Raw genomic sequence first — 21,097 nt, 5'->3', positions numbered from 1 at the left:
TAAGTTGTACACCTCAGCTGCTGAACTTAATTCGTTCCACAGTTCTGGAAACACAGCCATGTCCATATTCATGCGTGTTCAGGCAGGGCGCCGGTGCAGAGTTCACGAACCATTCTGGGAGAGTAATAATTTGCCAGAAGTTTACACAGCGACCTGCACTGGGGCAGTTTTCCTTGTCAGACTTCTAAGGTCAGCGAACAGGCCAGGCCAGGCCAGGTGAAACAGCTCCCATGCCTGTGCTATCTACAGTCTGCCTGGCCTAAGAATGGCACTGCGGCGTAACTTGACTCGCCCTGTCCATCTCCACATTCTGGCTCATGCTCTGTGCCTCTGTTGCAATGCAGAACTAAAGCTTCCTTTTCAGTCTCCCATGGCCCCAGCCCTCCACGGTGAGAAGCTGCCTCTTCTCTAGACATCAGCATGTGGTTTCTGCTTGTAGTACCAGTCGTGAGTTCGATCCCCGGTATCGATAAAAAGGAAAAAGACCAAAAAAAATCTAATAATGTAATTACCTACAAATAACATTCATAGGAAAAACTGACTTATTCTCTCAAGTGGAAGCTTCCAGCTACTTGTATAAATCAACAGTAATTATATACTAGTATAAACTTATATCATAGAAATGTATCAAACTTTTAAATGAGAGTACCAGAAAATTAGAGCAGAAGAAAAAAATTGGGGATATGACTGTTTTTATTTTCAGAAGTTACAATAGAAAATCATAAATCAGCATTTGGATGCAAGCCGTCCCAGAGAGCCGTCCCAGAGTCTCGCAGGCTGGTCTACAGCTTCTGGATCAGCAGTGCAGAGGCCCCTCCTCCTCCATTGCAGATGCTGGCGAGTCCGTACTCGCCTTGCTTCAGGGTGTGAGCCAGGTGAACCACGATCCTGGCTCCCGACATCCTAAAAGTAAGAAAGCATTTGTTTCTTTTAATGTAGAAGAGAACTTGTAACTAACCAGAAAATGTCTCTAGGGCATATTAAATTAACTTCCTGAAAAAACTGTGTCAGCTGCTACTTACAGCTGAGTTACTTTTGTTAAATGTAGGTGTTATCTCAGGAAGGGTTATAGCTCTTTAATATTCATTTTCTTCTTTAGGATTAAACACTATCGGGTTTCAAGCAGATGATGTTGGTCGCCTTACAAAGGATGGGTGGGAGGACAGCTGAGCACCGAATCGACATGAATCAGCCTGAGTTTAAATAGCTTCACAGAGGTAGCTGTTAACCTAGCAGTAACTTTTCACTTACCCAATGGGATGCCCCAGAGAAACAGCTCCACCATTAATGTTCACTTTTTGGGGATCAATCTCCAGCAATTTAATGTTTGCTAGCACAACCACACTAAAGGCTTCATTTACTTCCCACATTGCAATGTCTTCTTTCTTCAGTCCTGCATCTTTAAGAACCTAAAATTTTTAAGGCATGGTATTCAAACACCAGTCAGAATTTATTTTGATTTTCTGAAATTCTATAATTATAGTTTACATTTCCCTTTGATGTTGTGTTTAAAATGTGGCCCCGAAGACTCTCATTTTTATCTTATTTCATTTCAAAGAGTCTTATTTGCACTGTTTCTGTTTTGAGGAGATAGAGAAAATTTTGAAATTTTTCAACATTTCACAAATGTTTGAGGTGGTGTATAAAGTTTTACATATTAAGACAGAACTGATTATATGTTGCTTAGTTTTATATTCTTGATCTGTAAACTGAGTATCTGTCTCTAATAGGAGGTTTGTTTTTCCTTGTATCTCCTGAAATTTCTGCTTTAAAAAAGTTATGGGGGCACCAGGCATGGTGGCACAAACCTGTAATACCAGCACTTGGGAGGCAGAGGCAGGAGGATTGCTGCAAGTTCAAGCCCGGCAGGGGCTACATATCCAGACCCTGTTTGGAGCACGAATCTGTTGTGGATTCTTTTATGCCATTTTGATAGTGGCGTAGCTATGTATGAAGGTACTTTTGTGTTCCTGATTATTCTTATGCTAATATTTTGATTAAAAATTTGTCACTGCCCTTTTTTACTAGAAAAGACACTTTATGCTTTCAGATCTGGGGCAGTCACTTTGAAAAGTTGTATGTCCGTTTCTGTTTACGTGCTGTCTCAGATGCCCCACTCTCAGGAAGAGGTCCTCTCCCTGGTGGGAATTTCTGCGGCAGCCTCTCCCCTGCTCAGAACTCACTTGCGATCCATCCTTGGTCCTTGCAGAGACATGGTTACTTCCTGCTCTGGAGGACTGACAGTTTGGAGTCTGAGTTTTCTGGACTCCAGTTCTTGGCAGGAATTCCAGCAGGACAGAGACGCCTCCTTTGAGAGTGACTGTTTGCTTTGAATTCTAGGCCTGGGCCGCTAGGATTTCCCTTTCTCTGCCGTGCTCACTTCCCTCTGTGTTTACTACAGTGTATACCCAGCATCATGCTTGGAAGTCGCTCAGTTACGTCAATTTTAAATCTGCTCTCTTGAAGGTACAACTTGTGGGTTGCTCTGCTATTTTCAGGAACAGCGAGGAGCTGTCACTATGCTCCTGCCCGTGAAACTGTGGCCTTGTTCCAAGCAGACCAGCAGTTAGCACCATGCAGTGCGACCATCACGGCTCTCACCTTGGGCACAGCATGGGCAGGTGCCACCGGGAAATCAATGGGCGCCACGGCAGCATCGGCAAACGCTGCAGAGAAACAGACGGTTACCATCTTCCGCAGGCATCTGACGCTTTACATATGATGTGCAAAGCTCAAGCCTTTTGTATTTTTCATGTAATTTATATTTCTAAAAATTGATTCTGAGTGTTTCATCTGCAAATTATAACAAAAATATCAATGAAGTTTGTCTCAATTGAAATATGTATCAATTAAATGCTATCCCAAAATACAACCTATAGGTAGAAATAGCCAACTCCATATTTGGTATTACCAGCCAAGAAAGTTAATTTCAGGAAGAGCCTACAGAAGTTTAAAAATAAACAAGGGCAGAACACCAACCTGCTATTCTGGCCAGCGGCTTAACGTTGAACCTCTTGGCTGCGTCTGCGGTCATCAGCACCACAGCAGCTGCCCCGTCGTTCAGTGTGCTGGCGTTGGCGGCTGTCACCGTGCCTGAGAGCAGCCGTGAGCATGAAGTTAGAACACAGCTCCACACACCTCGTGGTACATGCGAGCCTGTACCTCTGGGGTATGTCTGGTTACCGAATTTATGAAACACTGACTCCTATCCTTAGGAAACAAGTACAAAGCTCCGTGCAACACAGTGTAAGTGCCTTGTGTCTCAGCCGAGTGTGGTGGTGCACGCCTGTAATCCCAGCACTCTGGAGGCTGAGGCAGGAAGATGGCTGCGAGTTCAAGGACAGCCTGGGCTACAAAGTGAGCTCAAGGCCAGCCTGAATTGCACAGGGAGACCCTATCTCAAAAGAAACATACGCACACATGATAGTGCCTTATGTTAAGTGTTAGTCTTCTCAGAGCTGGCTCAGAAACATACACATGATGGTACGGGGTAAATGCTGGTCAACAACTCTTCAAAGATAAGATAGGACTGGTTCATAGTTTTATTCCTAGCATCTAATTTTTGGCTTATGCAAATTAGAGCAGATAATTGTTACATATTTTCTAAATCAGTGTCAAAGTCAGGTAATTCTAGTCACTTGACTTAAATGTCAATGAATACTTTAAAAAGCACTAAGCAATTTAAACAAGAGAGTTCTACAGTATGTAAGTGTTAAAAGATAGAGAAAGGTTTGGGTTTCATGTTTTTGGTTTCGTTGTGCCAGGATCTCTGTTGTGCAGTTGAGGCTGCCCTCAAATTTGCAATCTTCCTACCTCAGCCTTGCAAGTGTTGGATTACAGGTATGTGTCTCCGTGCGTAGCAGAGCTGTATTTCTTTGTTTGACTTTGTTTTTGTACTGGAAATTAAACCCAGGGCTTTGGGCTTTGTGGGCAAATGCTGCACCACTGAATGATACCCCCAGCTCAAGGAACAGGTATTACTTGTGAGAATCCACTACATGTCAAGCAGGCACTGGACCAGTGAAAAGCAAAGCTATCAGCTTAGTCCTTAGGTAATTTACACTTACTAAACTTTCAAGGTGAATAGCGTGTGAAAAACATAAAGTACTCGTCTCCCCCTTGCAATTTAAAGATACGAACTGTTAAGCTAATTTAAACATGCTTTGGATAAATACTGTTAATTTACTTGAGTTTGCTATCTAAAAAATGTTCAAAAATGTCTAGATGCCACTGGAATAAAGTCCTTAGGCAATTTCCAGCATCGGTATACTATGCAATTCATTTTTTCCCTAAGTTTTATTTTACTACTCACCATTTTCTTTTTGAAAAACTGCCTTCAGCTTTGGAACTTTACTAAAATCAACACGCTTGTATTCTTCATCTTCTTTCACCACTACTTCGGGTTTACCTTAAACAAAAACATTTTATTATTTATTTATTTGTCTTTTTCCTTTTTTATCGGTACCGGGGATCGAACTCACAACTGCCTGCTTTACAAGGCAGGCGCTTAAGCCGCTGAGCTAAATCCCCAGCTCCAACAAAAACATTTTAAATCATAACCACTCAAGACAAAACAGTCATCGAGAAGCGTAACTAAGGTGTCAGGCAACCTGTGTCCCTTCTGTTCTGCGTGCCTTAAACGTCCTGAATAAATGCTTGTTGTGAGTGGACCCTGTGTGACCTCTTTGTAAGGTAGCAGGAAAGGAAATTTATATCCACACATCCACACCCCATGATTTTCTCCCGCCCATTCTAGGATCCATACCCCACTCTGCTGACCCAAGGGTAGAGGTCAGGCCAAATTGCAAAGATTCTAAAAATTAAAATCTAAAGGCAGAAGAAAACATTTTTGAACATTACCCTCTACCTTTCACTGTAACTGTGACAGGAGTAACTTCGTCTCCAAATCTCCCGGCGTCCCACGCGGCTTTACTTCTGGTGTAAGAGCTAATCGCGTAGGCGTCCTGCTCTGCTCTTGTGATGCCCAGCTGCTTTGCGGTATTCTCAGCACAGTTACCCTGATACGTTGGAAATTATTTTAAAACCACAATTTTTATATCAATGGTTAGCAGTTAAATTTAGTTTTTAATACTCTAGATGTTTCATCTGTAAACACCTGCATAACCCCGGAAGTTGCCGTTTTAGAAATCAGAAGATGCCCTATGAAAGTGTGGGGCATACAGGCGCGGTGGTACATGCCTGTAAACCCAGCCTGGGGAGGCTGCAGGAAGGGGAGCATCAAGAGTGAGGCCAGCCTGGCGGGTAGTGAGAACCTGTCTCGGGAAGGAAGGCAGCGAGGGGCTGTGAACAGAAGGCATGGGGGCCCCTCAGAAGGCGGCCCCCATCTGAGCCGGGCTGCCCAATGGGCATAAAACAGTTCCCAGCGTGAGTGACTAAAGTCAACATTCAGAGGACCCACGCTTCGGTTCAGTCTCCAAACTAAATCAAGTCTATCTTGGCATTCCCCATTAAAACCCAGTATTTACCATGTGAATCTTATTGTAGACGTCAGTCAGCCCATCTTTTACTATCAAGTCTTCAAGCTTTACCCCACCGTAGGGTGTTGCGCCTCTGTTCATTACGTAGGGGACGTTGGACATGCTCTCCATCCCACCTGCCACCATCACGTCCTGCCCAGCAACACACAAAAATCAGTCGCAAACCAAGAACACAGAGTACACAGCTACCAACAAGCGCGTTCTCCACGTGAATGTCCTAACTCTGTGTTGCACACCAAATCCCCTTTTCCAGCTGACCCGAACGAAAGTTTAAAATGTGAGAATTAAAGATCCAAATCCAACAGTATCTGACAACTTTTATATATATAAGGTTAATGCTTCATTTCATTGACACGTAAAGTTCAATGTCTCCTAGAAGATTTTAAGCTGTCTCAAGTCACGGCAGTAACCCTTCTGCTCCCATGATTTGAGCTTCCCAGACTGCTATAACAATGTTCACTTGACTGGACACAAGGACTCAGGTTAGTATAAAACACCCTTTGCACTCTGCCTTCTCCCTTGTCAGTCTCAGTGTCTGCTTCTACCTCTGCTCACCAAAACTAGTAGAAGCTTTTAACAGTTGCGTTGTGTTCCCCAATTACTGTATAATGCTTCTATCAGTAGCATAACACTGTATGGTGGGGACGCTAATGTGCCAGGCCCCCTCCCAGGACAAACTCCTTTGCAAAGTCTTCTTTGTCCCCCCCCCCTTTTTCCTTTGTTTCCTTTCTCCTTCCCCCCTCATTTCTTCCCATCTGGACATTTCTTTCCCCATTTCCAAGTATCTGTTACACACCATGGTCCTCATTTACACATTGTTTCTCACACCAGAAAAACAATCTGGTATTTAAACATGTGTGTCCAATTTATTTTACTTGAAGAGTATGACTTCAAGATGAATCCTCTTAGTTAGAAATGTCTCAGGCTTATATGCATAGTACTACTCCTTGGTATTAAAGCACACACCTTTAATCATCAGTTGATGGGCATCTGGACTGTTTCTAAGATTTAGCGATCAGAAATTTTGCTGCTAAAAACATGGGTGTGCATATTTCAAAGAGGTATAATGCTTTTAAGTCTTTCAAGAAGATACCTAAAAAAGGAATACCTTGGTCAAATGGAACCTCTAGTCCTACTTCTTTGAGGAGTCTTCACACAGATTTCCACAGTGATTGTACCAGGCTACACTCCCACCAACCGTAGAGAAGAGCTCCTTTTTCCCCACAGCCCTGCCAGCATTCGTCACTGCTGGGTTTCTTGATAGTAGTCATTCTTTCTGGGGTGATAGAACCTCAGTGCTGTTTTAATTTGCATCTCTCACATGACCAGTGATCGTGAGCATTTTTCCATGTGTTTATTTACTGTTTCTACTTCATCTGAGAAGTGTCTAGTCATTTCAGATGCCTATTTTTGGACTGGGTCTTTAAATTGGGATAGGGGAAAAAAGAAAAATGGGGCTGGGGATTTAGCTCAGCGGCATAAGTGCCTGCCTTGCAAGCAGGCAGTCGTGAGTTCGATCCCCGGTACCAATAAAAAAGGAAAAAGACCAAAAAGAAAATTGGGATAGGGAGATCTGGTTTCATGTTTTTGTTTTTATGGCACCAGGATTCAAACTCAGGACATTGCACTTGCCTGACAAATGCCATGCCACTGAGCTGTGTCACCAGCCTTCAGTGTACTGCTGTGTCTGGGTGAGCAGAGGTGGAATCACAGACACTGAGATTGACGAGGGAGGAGGCAGAGTACAAGGGCTTTTAGGGGCAGGTGGCCCTGGGACTTAAACTCAGAACCTCACACTTGCCGGGCAGGTGCTGTGCTGCTGGGCTGTTCCCCTGGCCCCTGTGTGAAGAGCAGCAGCGGGTAAAAATGTTTCTCCCAACTCTGAGTTGTCTCCACCACTGGTGGTTTCTCTTGCTGCGCAAAAGTTTTTTAAGACAGATCCAGTTGTCGATTCTTCATGATAGTTCCTGTACAAGCAGAGTTTTATAACTTTTTGGGAAAGTATCCATAAAAATGTCAACTTTTTAAAGTCTTCTCAACAGTTCTTTTAGAAATCTTTCCAAAAAACCTTGCACATAACTGGATTTTTAATATGTTACTTGCCATTCCATTGCTAGTGGATGTGAAATGATAGATACTCTGGTAAAAGGGGGAAAAGTAGGGTCTGAATTAGCTCTAAATGTCTCTAACCACTACACTTTACTGTTACAGTGGAGCTGAAGTGTGTGTGTGTATGAACTGCACAGCACTGAAAGCTGAAGCAGTGGAGACCACACAGATGCTCACTCAGTAAGGATCTATGAATACACCACTGAGTGTGTATTCAGTTCAGATGCGTTCCGGCCCCGTGTACTGACAGATTTCCAAGACATTCATGGCACGTAGAGCCCACTGTCACTGCATTTCTCTGCACTAAAAGAGCATTTTACATCTTCTACACCATTTGACTTTTTAGACACTTTGCAACTATTAACCTGGTCATGTCACAAGGACATGTGTATGAGATAAAGACGCGATCTAGGTAATGAGAACAGTGGAAAGCCGGAGTCTAACTGATCTGATCTCCGCATCAGCACTTACTGCCCTTTACAGTGGAACCCTCAGTTAGGCATCGTGGTGCAAGGCTATGATCCCAGCACTTGGGAGGCCAAGGCCGGAGGACAATCACTGTAAATTCAAGGCCAGCCGTCGACATAAGGTAAGAACCTGTCTCAAAAACAACACAACAAAACCCTTACTCTGGCAAATTCAGCATGTACAGGTTTTTTTAATCATCTAATCTCAGAGTACGACTTAACTAAAGGTTTATCCTCAGACAGAAGTGCCTCAGCTGAAACATGACAGTCATCCCTCGCATTCTGATGTGAGCTCCAGTGGAACTGCAAATTCAGATGATTCCGAGTATGTGAGACAGTGCAGTAATTTATGAAACCTCACTTCGAGAGCACGCATGTGCATGATTTTTGATGTCTTCCCAGACTACTATAATTAATAGCTGAAAAAGAAGATGTCCTTACCTGATGTCCACACATAAGATTTTGAGAGGCCATCATGATGGCTTTCATTCCAGAGGCACAAACTTTGTTCACGGTGGTGCATGGAGTAGAAATAGGCAAACCTAAAACCAAACAACATATGTCATACTCATCAAAAACAGAGATACTCTTCAGAAACAACTGTAAAAAATTAAAATAGAACAGAGCGTGTTACTGTAATTTTCAAATTTTTCTACCAATATCTACAAATTTATGCATTAAACATTTTACATAAATTAAAATGACCTCCATTTTGTCATTTTTAATATTTTAAAAACAAAAGTATATTCCTGGTACCTGCACCCAAAACTGCTTGCCTTGTGGGGGCTTGTCCTGCACCTCCCTGTATGACGTTCCCCATGTAGGCTTCCTTCACTTCTTCTTTTGGAATCCCTTTGAAAAATACCAAAACAAGCATTTCCAAGTTTTATTCAATTTAACAATCAGTGATTACCTAGTAGTAAATAGAATATTATGTAGCAAAAATAGTTTTTGTCATTTTTGTGTTCATTCCTAACTACAGTACAAAGACTTCTACAAAGGAATTCAGAAATGCAAGCACTATGTCATTTCTAGGTTATGTGTACAGTGAGTACAAAATAGGTGTTCCACGGAGTCATTCTGCCCCAGACACAAAACGCAAGGCCCCTACTGACCTGCCTTTTCCACGGCTGCCTGAATTGCAATGGAACCAAGTCGAGTGGCTGGCAGGGGCGAAAGGCTGCCCAGGAAGGATCCAATGGGCGTCCTGGTGGCACTTACAATAACCACTTCCTGGCCAGACAGAAGACAGCAAAGAATTGCTGTAGGTAATTTATGCGTGTTATCTTTCATTAAGTATTCGTACATCACAGAAGAAAAATCCATTTGATCAGCTGAAAACATTACTTCATGCTAGCAGTTTATGATTTAAGACTTAAAACCTAGAAAAGGGAACAATATATATGAACATAAAGATCCTTCCCATTTCTCCACAGGAGTTTGGAGGCCAGTACTTAAAGTTTCAATTCAACGTCTCAGTAATAAAAAAGTTTTAAAGTTACTTCACCCTTGTTAACTGCATAATGAACAACCACGAACAAAAGCTCCTCACTGAAAGGAACCGAGATAAAAGCTCCCTAATACTCCAAAGCAAATGTGCTAGTTCTCTTCTTACACTTGGCGTCACAAACTCTTACTAAGCTTTTAGATGATCACACAGAAAGATTACTAATTTTAGGAGCCTTATAAAATAAAGGGGTCCCACTAGAAAGCACGAACCAGGGATGGGATGACAGCTTTTTTTTTTGGTACCAGGGATCAAACTCACGAACTCACAACCGCATGCTTGCAAGGCAGGCACTTATGCTGCTGAGCTAAATCCCTGGCCCTAAAACTGGATTCTTTTCTGTACCAGGGATTGAACTCACACTGCTGAGCTAAAACCCCTACCCCCACCCCCAGCCTTTCTTGTCTAATCCTAGCTGACAGTCCCTCTTTTCTAGAACCCTCCATGTGTCCTCTGCATGTGCCACACAGAATACAGTAAGTATTCTGTAGGAACAGGAGAGTAAAAAAAGAGCACCAGCTGACCAGATGCTGAAGGAAAGTTGCTCTGTAGCAGGCTATGGATAACCAGGAGAAACAGCAGGAATTATGCAGGAACAGAACTTTTTTTATAATCTAAGAGTTTACCATTTAATACTTAGCTGTTCTTAACCACTGAATAATCCTGTGTTGACCTTCAGATAAACTCAAGTCCAAGAATACCTTTGTGTGAGCAGGTCTTGGGGATGGAGCCGGGCCCTCTAGCACTGTGCTAACCACATGCCCGTTCCCTAAACTCAAGTCAGAAATGTGTGCATTGCTATCAACTAGATTTGCTTTAAATGCTTGAGATTCTAAGACACAATTTAAATTTATACTTACATTCAAAGTAGGTTTTGATCCATACTTTCGCTCCACATGTCTTATTTCCTGTAATAAAAATATTTGTTATAATGTAAAAAATTTAGTGTGCACAATTTTATACTTCGCATTGATAGAATGAGTGGTTAATTTCTACCTCTGTACTTTTATGTGGGGACGGAGGGCAATGCTGGGGGTCAAACCCAAGTACTGTGCATGCCAGCCAAGTGCTCTACCACTGAGCCACACTGCCGGGTCCATTCTATGCTTTTATTTCCAAGTTTTCAATAGCCTGCATGTATCACTTTTACAAATCAGAAAAATAGCTTTGTAATAAAAATACTATTCTGATTAAGTGTTCACTGGAAATTTATATCTTAACTTCTGATGAATTTATCACCTTAAAATTTCTTTATCAGTAAGATACTGGCAAGCAGAATGTACCAAATTATCAAGAAGATTATGCACCATGATCAACTGGGATTCATCCCAGGGATGCAGGGATGGTTCAACATACATGGATCCATAAATGTAATATATCATATTAACAGAGCCAAAGACAAAAATCATATGATCATCTCAACAGATTTAGAAAAAGATTTTGATAAAGTCTAGTATCCACTCATGATATTTAAAAACCCCTACAAAAAAACTGGAATACATGGTTTTTATCTCAATCTCATAACAGCTATCCATGACAAACCAACAACAAACATCATACTACATGGACAAAAACTCAAAGCTTTCACTGTAAAATCAGAACAAGAAAAAGATGTCCACTGTCTCCACTCATGCAACACAGTCTGGAAACACTAGCCAGAGCAGTAGACAAGAGAAAGAATGAAAAGGAATAAACACAGGAAAGGAAGAAGTTAAACTGTAGTTATTTGCTCTACATAGAAGACTTCAAAAGCTCCATTAAAAAATGGGTAGATTTGGGGGCTGGGGATTTAGCTCAGCAGCATAAGGGCCTGCCTTGCAAGCAGGCAGTCGTGAGTTCGATCCCCGGTACCGATAAAAATGAAAAAGACAAAAAAAAAAAAAAAAAAAAAAAAAAAATCAACCAGTAACAAATGCTGGCAGGGCTGTGGGGAAAAGAAGCCCTTCTCCACTGCTGGTGGGAGTGTAGACTGGTGCAACCACTGTGGAAATCAGTGTAGAGATTTCTCAAAAAACTAGGGTTAGAGATCCTGTTCAACCTAGCTATTCCCCTTCTGGGAATTAAAAACATCATATAGTGATATGTGTGCACCCTTGTTTATAGCAGCACAATTTGTAATAGCTAAATCTGGAAACAACCTAAGTGTCCATCCACTGAGGAATGGATGAAAAAGAAGTGCTAGTTTTATACAATGGAGTACTACTCAGCCATAAAGGAGGATAAAACAGAGACTTTTATAGGTAAATGGATGCAGCTTGAGACCATATTCATAAGTGAAATAAATCAGATGCACGTGTGTAAACATTGTATTGTCTCACTAGTATTAGAAGCTGAAAGAAAAAAAAATATATATGTATATAAAAATAAGATAGTTACACTACCAATTTCTCTGGGCTCACTGAAGAGAAAGGTTTGTGCCAGTATTATTTGGTCAGTGAAATGCAGATGTCTTGTGGTCTGAGTTACTGATCTGAAGATAACAATACACAGTGTATATAGCATTGACAGCCCCTGCTTTACCATGTTTTAATTTTTTTCTCTTTAAAATTTAACCAAAAAACTTATTTAAGTACAAACTTTCTAAATTGCCATTTTGAGTTAAATCTAAATTCACAATTACATAATCTTAGTATATTACAAGAAAATTGTCTACCTATCTCCAGGCATGGTGGCACAGGCTTATAATCCCGGCACTAGGCAGCCTGTGGTGGGAGGATCAGGAGTTTGACACTAACAAAGGCTGCCAGTCTGGGCTACACAGTGAGCTAAACGTCAGCCTCAACTACGTAGCAAGACTGGAAAGTAATACAGTTATTAAGAAAGGCAGGAAGGGCTGGAGGGATAGCTTGGTCGTGCAGTGCACACCTCGTCTGTGCTGGGTCCCACATCAGCACCAGCACTGGAGAAACATCTCATTCTTCCCACGCTGTTCTTAGGAAACACTCCCAGCCAGAGAAATTCTGAAAATGTAGTACACTGGTCAGACCTATCTCATCTGAAACTAAATTTATAGGACAAAGAACAAAGAATAAAAACTTCACCCTATGAGGTCATTCAAAAAGTGACAGCTTCTATTTAGAACGTAATCTTGCCAACAGATGAAAAATACACTGGAAATTGTGTATCTCACAAACAGAGCAGATGAACCTACAAATCCCTCCGCTTTCAAAGGACCCGTGAAGTTACCTTTTTGTAGTTAAACATGCTTTGTCCTCACCAAACAAAATAATTACAACTTTCAATTTATAATACAGAAGAGATACAAGTAGATTCACAAGAAAGAGTTATGAACAGGAGCGGCCACAACAATGAACCCCCCAAACTGGCTTTTACAAAGTATTCGAATGAAAAACATTTTTAAAAACTGTAGTACTTGGATGAGAATAGATACATACAAATGAATGCTTGAAGAACATGTTTTTGGGGCCTATGCTGTAGCTCAGTGGCACAGCGCCTGCCTGGCAAGCACAAGGTCCTGAGTTTGATTTCTGATACAAAAAAAAAAAAAAGATCATGTTTTTTTCTAGTCAGAAGAATGGAGTGTAAGGTAGTCTTTCTTTCAGTGTTGATATGATGGAATAAGTCACTTTTATGTGGAAACTTCATGTACACAACTCTGCCATAAGAAATAATTTAGCCTTGGTTTTTTGTTTGAGGCAGGGTTTCACTGGATAGTTTAGGCTGGCCTTGGTTTGATTTTAAAATGTCAGTGTTACAAATACTCAGTGTGACCAGTATTCCATAGAGGCCTTCAAACTGTTTGCTGGGTCACAGAGAAGCGACTAACATGCATGCAGTATTTGACCCTTTACTTGCTTAACAAAGATTTGAGATCACTTACCCTAAGGCATTATAGTAATTTTTGTGACATGCAAAATATGAGCCTTATATTCAATCAGTATTATAATCCTCTACAGTGAAAGCACTACAAGAATGATGTAAAGTGGGCCTGGTGGCTCACGCCTGTAATCCCAGCACTCAGGAGGCTGAGGCAGGAGGATTATTGCAAGTTCGAGACCAGCCTGGGCTACAAAGTGAGCTCAAGGCCAGCCTGAATGCACAGTAAGACCCTGTCTCAAAAAGACAAAAAAAAAAAAAAAGAATGTAATAAGCAAGGTATTCACTAGGTTTAGAGAAGAAATACTTTTTAAATAACTCTATTATTATTAAATTTTAGTTGAGACAAGGTCTGACTATGTAGTTTAAACTGGCCTTGACCTCACTACGTAGCCCAGGCTGTCTTCAGACGTAGTGACTGCCCTGCCTCAGCTTCCTGAGTGCTGGGATTACAGGCATGTGCTACCACACCAGGCCAGAGGACAACGATTTCTTGGTACTAGCTAGTGACTTACTCACTTTACCTTCTTAGTGTATGTCTGTAGTACATACTAGTGATGTTCACTCTGGGGAGCTGCTATGTGTGTATCGACATATCCTGGTCATTTTTTATCCTTTACCCCACCTACCCCTCTCTTCCCAGCTCTCTTCTCATTTCCAAACAGTTTCTGTTTTCTGGTTTGTCCCCTTTATTTTACTCTTGATTTGTATTTTACGTTTCTCATATAGAATAAACCAGGCAATATTCTGCTTTGTGTATCTGATTTACTTAGCAGGGTGGTCTCAAGTTCCTGACCTGCTGCTTACATGTAACCTCCTTATCTCACAGGGAAGCAGTACATTACCTGTAACATAACCGTGAATAAGAAGTTCGTACATACCAGGCAGGCGTGACGGCTCACACCTAAACTCCAGCACTCCGGAGGCTGAGGCAGGTAAATCACTGCAAGTTCTCACCAGCCTAAACCAGACAGCAAGGCCCTAGCGCAAGAACCCCCACCCCACCAAAAAACGGTTGCTACCTATAGGAAATAAGCCTGTCATTGCCTCTCAGAACACGGTCCTTTCTTAGAGAGCTCCAGAAGGTGTGCCCTACCTACCTGCAAAGGGACCTGTCACCTTCTAGCCAGAGCTGATGAGACAACGAGGGGCCTGGCCTGAGTATAGCCAGATTGAGAGATTGGATCAGCTGGGCCAATGGTGGGGACCTGAGCTGAAAGCCACCAGCGGCTGTGCACAAAGGTGCATGACGGTGGTAACCACGAGACACGGAGGGAGACCGCCTGGTTTTCTCGTTCAGGTTCTGAGAAGGCAGCAGTACCTTCCCTCCTATCCACGAATGCCCAGGAGTTTGCCCAGGGTTTCTCTCCAGCGGTCTCCCTATCGGAGAGTGGGAGAGTGTGTGCTGAGCGTGGAGGCCCTGGGCTCAACGCCCAGAGCGCGTGTGCTCACACATGCATGTCTGAGCTAGTCTGACGTGAGGTTAGTTCTCTGCTTCCTTGCTAAGCCATCTGTAAGTTTCTAGTGCAGCCTAACTGAAAGCTCCCCTTGATGCAGCCACTTTGCTTTGAATCCCATCTCCAGCTGTCTCCTCAGGACAGGACACGCTCAGTCACCACTTCCTTCTCATATCATCTCTCCCTTTCACTGTAAGTATGCAAAATTCCCCAAACGACAGCCAGGATCGCTGGCTCTGGCCCGTAGCCCCAGCACTTGGGAGGCCGAGGCTGGACAGTCGTGAGTGTGAGGCGAGCCTGGACTGCACAGCAAGGAGTCTCAAGACTGCACAGGAGTCTCAAGAAAAAAAAAAAAAAACAGATGTACTTTGACCCACGTCTTAGCTGAACCTCCACCTGTTTCTTGGTTGACTGTTCACCTCATTTGGAGCGGCTTGCGTCTCTTCTACTTTACCACTGTTGGCTCTGAGCAAGGTCAAATACCTGCGGGGTCAATCAAACAAACAAGTCACAGACTTTGAACAGTGACCTGTGAGGTCTGGAGCTGTCGCTAAAGTCATCAGAGCTGGTGGGAGAATCTACAACCCTCACACAAAAAGCCCTATGTGATAAATAACAACCGCATTTTATGGAACATATGTAAGCATACACATGACAATGCATACTGCACAGTAAAGAAATGTATTCACATAGATATCTTCACAATTCTAGGTGCTTCACTATACTATCAGTATTTTTTGATACTATTTACATACATTGTTGCAAATACTATTTTTAAATAAATACACTGAAAAATATACTTCACTGTAATCATTTCAACCTTTCGAGAAACACTGAACTCCTTTTTTTCCTTTGGGAGGTATGCAGTGTAGCAGAGCTGGCTTTCTGGGAAGCACTGTCCCGCAGGTTTCTCTCACGCCGGGCCCTGTAAGCATGAAGGGAAAGGCGTGTGTGCACTGCAGAAGCCTCTCTTGCTGGTCTCCTCTGTAAAACAGCCTGTGGCTTCCCGACATCCCCGGCTGTATTTTGTGCCTTTACCATTTTACCTTCCCCTTCTGTTATCCAACTTCACTCCTTCCTCAGATGATCGCTGAACTCCATGCTTTAATTGGCATTTATGTACTGACGATTTCCAAGTTTCTGCCTCCAGTTTGGCCCTCTTCACTGGCCCTCACACTCAGGGACCGCAGTGCCAACTTGATCGTTTCAACTGCATGCATAAAGTCATTGTCCCAGCTGCTCTCTGTGGAAACTAGTGTCTTCTCGTTATTCCCTACCCCAGGTACACAAGCCAAAACCTAAAACCAACATATCCTACTACAGATACTCTCTATACTCTGTCCAAACATACCTAAACTCTCAGTCTCCCAGTTTTACACAGAAAAGCAGATCATGTCACTGCCCTGCTTGAAATCCCGTGGTGGACTTCCAGTGATCTTGGAATGGCCTCCAAAGCCTTTCTTTACCTCATTCCACAAGGCCCTGCATGGTCTGACTCCTGGTTTTCCTTCCAAAACTCAATCACTCTTCCTCTGGGCTGCCCATAGCTGCCTCTGTTCTGAACCCCATCCCACCTCAGGATCTGGCCAGAGCATCACAAGCCACTAACGGCTACTGTAAAAAGAGCACTCCGAGCTGAGCGTGGTGCCTTGTAAGCCCAGCACTCTGGAGGCTGAGGCAGGAGAATCGCTCCAAGTTTGAGGCCAGCCTGGCCTACACAGTGAGTTCAAGGCCAGCATGAACTAAATAGCAAGACTCTGCCTCAAACAAAAGAAGGTTGAAGTGGCTAATTCTAGGAAGGTGACAGGAGGTAAACACAAACAGCAATCTGGGATATTTTGAAGTCAGCCACAGCAGTGAGTACCTGCTATTCTTTTACAAATGAGGGTTTAGAAGTCCAGTTGGTCAAGCATCTGCCCAGTCACAGCCAGTGAAAGGCAGAGCTGGATTCTAAGTCCAGGCAATCAGACTCCAGAACTGCTAAGTTTAGTCTCTACACTACTATAAATATTAATTTTATGAAAAACAGTAATGAAATTTAGGAACATGAGGCAATTACTCTGTCCAAAAGGGGCTGGGAATTTAGCTCAGTAGTCTAAGCGCCTGCCTGGTAAGCATGAGGTTATGAGTTCCATCCCTGGTATCACCAAAAAAAAAAAAAAAAGAAGAAGTCTACTGTGTCCAAAGTGTTGCACTGATTCTTAGTCATTAGTTGCTTATATCCTTTACTGACCAAAAATGCTAACACACTAAATTTTTATTGCTACTTTGTGGGTATTGATGGACCTAAAGAAGACAAAAAATCCACAGGTAACATCTGAGTATCAAAAGTACTGTAAAAACTGGTGCAGTGAGCTTTTTGAAACAAATATGTAAGGAAAAGCAAATAAATTATTTTTAAACTTTTCAACTTCGTAGGATAGAGTTTAGCAAAACTTGAAATGGTTTATGCTTATGTATATTATTATCTATAGAATAAATTCCTTTACATAAACCACATCTCAAATTTTATTTCTTCATGACTTTATATATTAAGTAATTATGCCAATTTCAATAAAAACCTTTCATTTTAGCTATATGTTCATTTTATATATAAAATGCCTTTGTTAAAATCATGTGACCACTCTGGTATGACACTGTTGACAAATTGTTGATATCAGTAACCTCTATGTATGGGCTGAATTTTGGGGGTCTTTTTTTTTAGACAGGGCCTCATTTTGTGGTATAGGCTGACCTCTGCCTCCCAGATGCTGGACTGAAGCATGGGCTACCACACTCAGCTATATAGGTTGGACTGTGTCCCTCCAAAAAAGCAGCAGTAAGCCAGGTGTGGTGGTAAATGCCTGTTATCCCAGCTCTTGGGAGGCTGAAGCAAGAGGATCTTTGCCACTTTGAGACCAGCCTGAGCTACAAGGCCAGCCTGAACTACATCTTGAGACCCTGTCTCAAAAAGACCAAAAAAAAAAAAAAAAAAAAAAAAGCAGCAATAACCACCCAACTCCCCCTTGTACCTGAAAACTTCATTTTATTTGGATATCAGGTCTTTACGGAGGTAATCAAGTTAAAATGAGGTCTTAGGGCAAACCAAAATTGTCTGACTGGCATCCTTATAAAGAAGGAAGACGTGGTGAAGTGAAGCTAAGTAGAATCCCAGGTGAGGGGGAAGCCCCTAACGAGGAGGAGAGCAGGGCTACGGGGACACCTTGACAGCTCTAGAACTGTAAGAGAACAAACCTCTACTGCTTTAAGGGGCCCAATGTGTGATACACGCAGCCCTAGGAAACAAACACTCCGGTGGCACTCAGGTGGCACGACACTGCCGTGGTTTCCTCCAAGCCACTGTGTTCTTTCAGCTGCGCAGGCTGCCTACTCTGCGTGTCTCTGAAATGCTCTGGAAGAGCTCATGGACTGCGCTGCCATCTCTGACCAGTGACTCCCAAAGCTTTCACCGAGTTCTCTGCTCTATCAGAACCTCTCCTCTAATCAGACAAACCCAAGCACAAGTCCAAAGTTCAACTCATCACTTTCCACCCCAAATCTGTTCCTCAGGGAAGACCTCCCCTAGCCATCTACGTGCCAAACACTGGCCCTAAAAATTATACTTCAATTCTGACTCTCAGCCCCTGAGAACGGGTCAGTTCATCACATGCTAACACATCACCACCACTCACTCTGTCCGCATGGGTGTCACCTCACCACACCGCCCTCACTACTTGTTTACCATGCCATTCTGACTGCAGCTGCGTTGGCCTGCAGAAAAGCAAAGGCCCAGGAACTGAAGCTGGGGAATGCAGAGTGCTAGGGAACAGAAAGGGAGCAAAAACAGCCGAGTGCCTCCACCCGGCTTCAACCATGGAAACAGAAATGATTGCATGTGAACAGAATTCAGTGCAATGAATGAAATACACATGTAACCAACAAGCTGAGACCAAAGGACAATTAATAAAGAAACTGGTAACAGAAAGACACTGGTATACTTAGGCTGTTGGGGCCAGAAGAGGAAGAATACAGAGAAGACCCCAAACCCTATGAGTCCAGAGGGGACAGGGTGGAGAATAAAGTGTTTGACAAACTACCTGCGGGGCTTGGGATTTAGCTCAGCGGCATAAGCACCTGCCTTGCAAGGAGGCGGTTGTGAGTTCGATCTCCGGTACCGATAAAAAGATTAAAAAAAAAAAAAAAAAAAAAGAAAGAAAGAAAGAAAAACAACCTGCAACAGGCAATCCCACAGCCACAGAGACAGAATAAGAGAGAGGAGAGAAACAAGTCTGGGAGCACAGAGCTCAGAAACCACACACCATAAGAAAAGCCAGGTGTGGTGGCATACTTGAGAGGTGGAGGCAGGAGAATCCTTTGCAAGTTTGAGACTAGCATGGGCTACAAAGTGAACTGCGTATTAAGACCCTGTCTCCAAAGGACCAAAACAACAAAATGAAATAAAAAAGCATTTTTGTACAAGTCTGAGTGTTCGAATCAAATTAGAAGCTGGCGATGTAGTTTAGTAGTACAGCACTTACATAGCATGCACAAGGTCCTTGGTCGATTCCCTGGTCCTGCAGGGTGGAAGGGAACATGAGTAAAAACTGGATCAAACCACAGAAGGGGAAACTGAGGGCCAGGTGATCAACAGTGTCAAAGTATAAAAGTCAAGAAGGAAAAAAAGAAAAAAATCACCGATTTTTGTTTTTCAGCTGAATGGCACAGATTTAACTGCAAATGGTTTAAAAAAGAAAAAAAGGCTGGCTTGAAACTCCTCAGCTCAATGGATCCTCAGACCAGAGTTCTGGATGGTTACAAATCCAGGCAACCAACCGCCTTCAGTCCGCCCAGGAGTAATTTTACAGGTTTCCTCTACCCACTGGCTTTTCCGCCTCACGCCTTCGGTCCCTATGTGAGTCTTCCTTTCACAGTCTCTTGTTTAACACTTGTTCCTTTCAGCTTCTGTTGCCAGGAGTATGTTATCGTCCCGCCAGCCAGACATCAGTACCCCCCCCCCGCTACTTCTCCATAACTTCTGATTATGACAAAACAATAACAGCAACGTTCCCCGCCGACGTGGGTCAAATCCAAACTCGGAACACATCGGTGGGTTCCAAAGCTCCCGCCCTCACCCAATGCAAAGCTCGAGCGTCGCGAGCCACACCCCGGGATTCTTCACCTGCTCCTGGGCCCCGCGGGCCACCCGAGCCGGGGTGCAGGCCTCGCGGCCTCCTCACACGGAGAATCAGTTCTCCTCAGGGCGGGCCCGCCGCGGCTCCCGCACACCCGGCCGGAGGCGCCGCCTGCGGGCGGCCAGCGTCTCGGCTTCTTACCACCGCACCGTGCCTCGCTCTAAGGCCGGTGCCGACTACGTGAAAGCAAAAAGGAAACTCCTGACCAACATTTAAAAAGAAAATACACATATCCGAAACAGAAAGAAAATATCGGAACGTTTTATGAGCCTGCAGCCTGCAGCTCAGGCCCGTCCGCCCCAAACGCGCGCCCAGCCTAAGCCCGGCACCCCACAGGGCTGGCGCCGAGGTCGCGAAGTTCCGGCACGGGCCCGCGCCGCCTCCCGACCCAGGTCCCCCGGCCCCTGGACGCGGCTCCCTGGGGCCCGCGACGAAGGCTGAGCCCGGGCGCGGGGCCGCGGTCGGAGCCCTGCGAGGCCGGAACCTTCCGAGCGGGACAGCGGGCTCCCAGAGTCCTGAGCCGGGCGCGGTGGAGCCTCGGGCCAGCCGAGAGACGAGCCTGGCTCACCTGCGTCAGCCTCCGAAGCAGGGGACTGCGCCCGTGGACGACGCCTCGCAGAAGTACCGCCGACACGGCCATGGTGGCAAGGAAAGGCTTCCAAGGGCAGCGACTCTGCCCTCGGCTCCACGCAGCAGCCTGCAGGAGGCGCAGCCCGTCTCCTCCAATCAGCAGGCTCTGATAAACAAGGTCGGCGGCGATTGACTCAGGCGGGGCCCAGAGCGGCAAGCGGACTCCACAGACTGGCCTGGGATACAATTGACGTAACACGACGTGGCTGAAGGCAAGGGCAGGAGGAGCACAGAAGCGCCTGACCCGCAGCTGGCTCTCATTTGCACCACGTGAGCCCACTGGTTTATATGTAATTTGAGCCTTTGTCGCTTTTGTTCCAAGCCTTACAAAGGAAATGCATGAATAGGTTTCAAGCAATCCAATGAGCTTTTAATTCACGCTGAGAAAATCTTGCAGTTAGTTGCCTTCCAGTACATTAAG

General features: G+C 44.0%; 1 protein-coding gene across 2 annotated transcripts; it reads right to left on the bottom strand.

Annotated features, from left to right (window-relative positions):
* Positions 1 to 675: 675 nt before the first annotated feature.
* On the bottom strand, positions 676 to 20,811 carry Acat1 (acetyl-CoA acetyltransferase 1). Of its 2 annotated transcripts, none has more exons than XM_003462381.5 (12): positions 20,615 to 20,811; positions 10,442 to 10,489; positions 9,190 to 9,307; positions 8,831 to 8,926; positions 8,516 to 8,616; positions 5,487 to 5,630; positions 4,868 to 5,018; positions 4,313 to 4,408; positions 2,980 to 3,093; positions 2,602 to 2,666; positions 1,252 to 1,409; positions 676 to 903 (listed from the first exon to the last, which is right to left on the bottom strand). In XM_003462381.5, exons 1-12 carry the CDS (start codon positions 20,684 to 20,686, stop codon positions 783 to 785), a joined length of 1,284 nt encoding a protein of 427 aa, XP_003462429.2. In that variant the 5' UTR covers positions 20,687 to 20,811; the 3' UTR covers positions 676 to 782. The 2 variants fall into 2 exon arrangements, with proteins under 2 accessions (XP_003462429.2, XP_063111775.1); XM_063255705.1 differs by lacking the exon at positions 20,615 to 20,811 and adding an exon at positions 12,447 to 12,468.
* Positions 20,812 to 21,097: the final 286 nt, after the last annotated feature.

The sequence above is a fragment of the Cavia porcellus genome, unplaced genomic scaffold, assembly GCF_034190915.1.
Source record: "Cavia porcellus strain 051 isolate PalLab524CR breed Dunkin Hartley unplaced genomic scaffold, mCavPor4.1 scaffold_9, whole genome shotgun sequence".
NCBI classification, from domain to species: domain Eukaryota; kingdom Metazoa; phylum Chordata; class Mammalia; order Rodentia; family Caviidae; genus Cavia; species Cavia porcellus.
Note: the sequence above shows the minus strand (reverse complement) of the source record. Positions and strands in the feature narration are given on the sequence as shown.

Bases quoted from the DNA above. Each gene is read 5' to 3' on its own strand.
- Acat1 (XM_003462381.5), bottom strand. From the start codon at position 20,686: ATGGCCGTGTCGGCGGTACTTCTGCGAGGCGTCGTCCACGGGCGCAGT. The intron at 5,019-5,486 runs GTAAATACTGGG...CCAACGTATCAG, and splicing joins TCTACAATAAGATTCACATG to GGTAACTGTGCTGAGAATAC. The intron at 3,094-4,312 runs GTGAGTAGTAAA...GGCTGCTCTCAG, and splicing joins AGTTTTTCAAAAAGAAAATG to GCACGGTGACAGCCGCCAAC.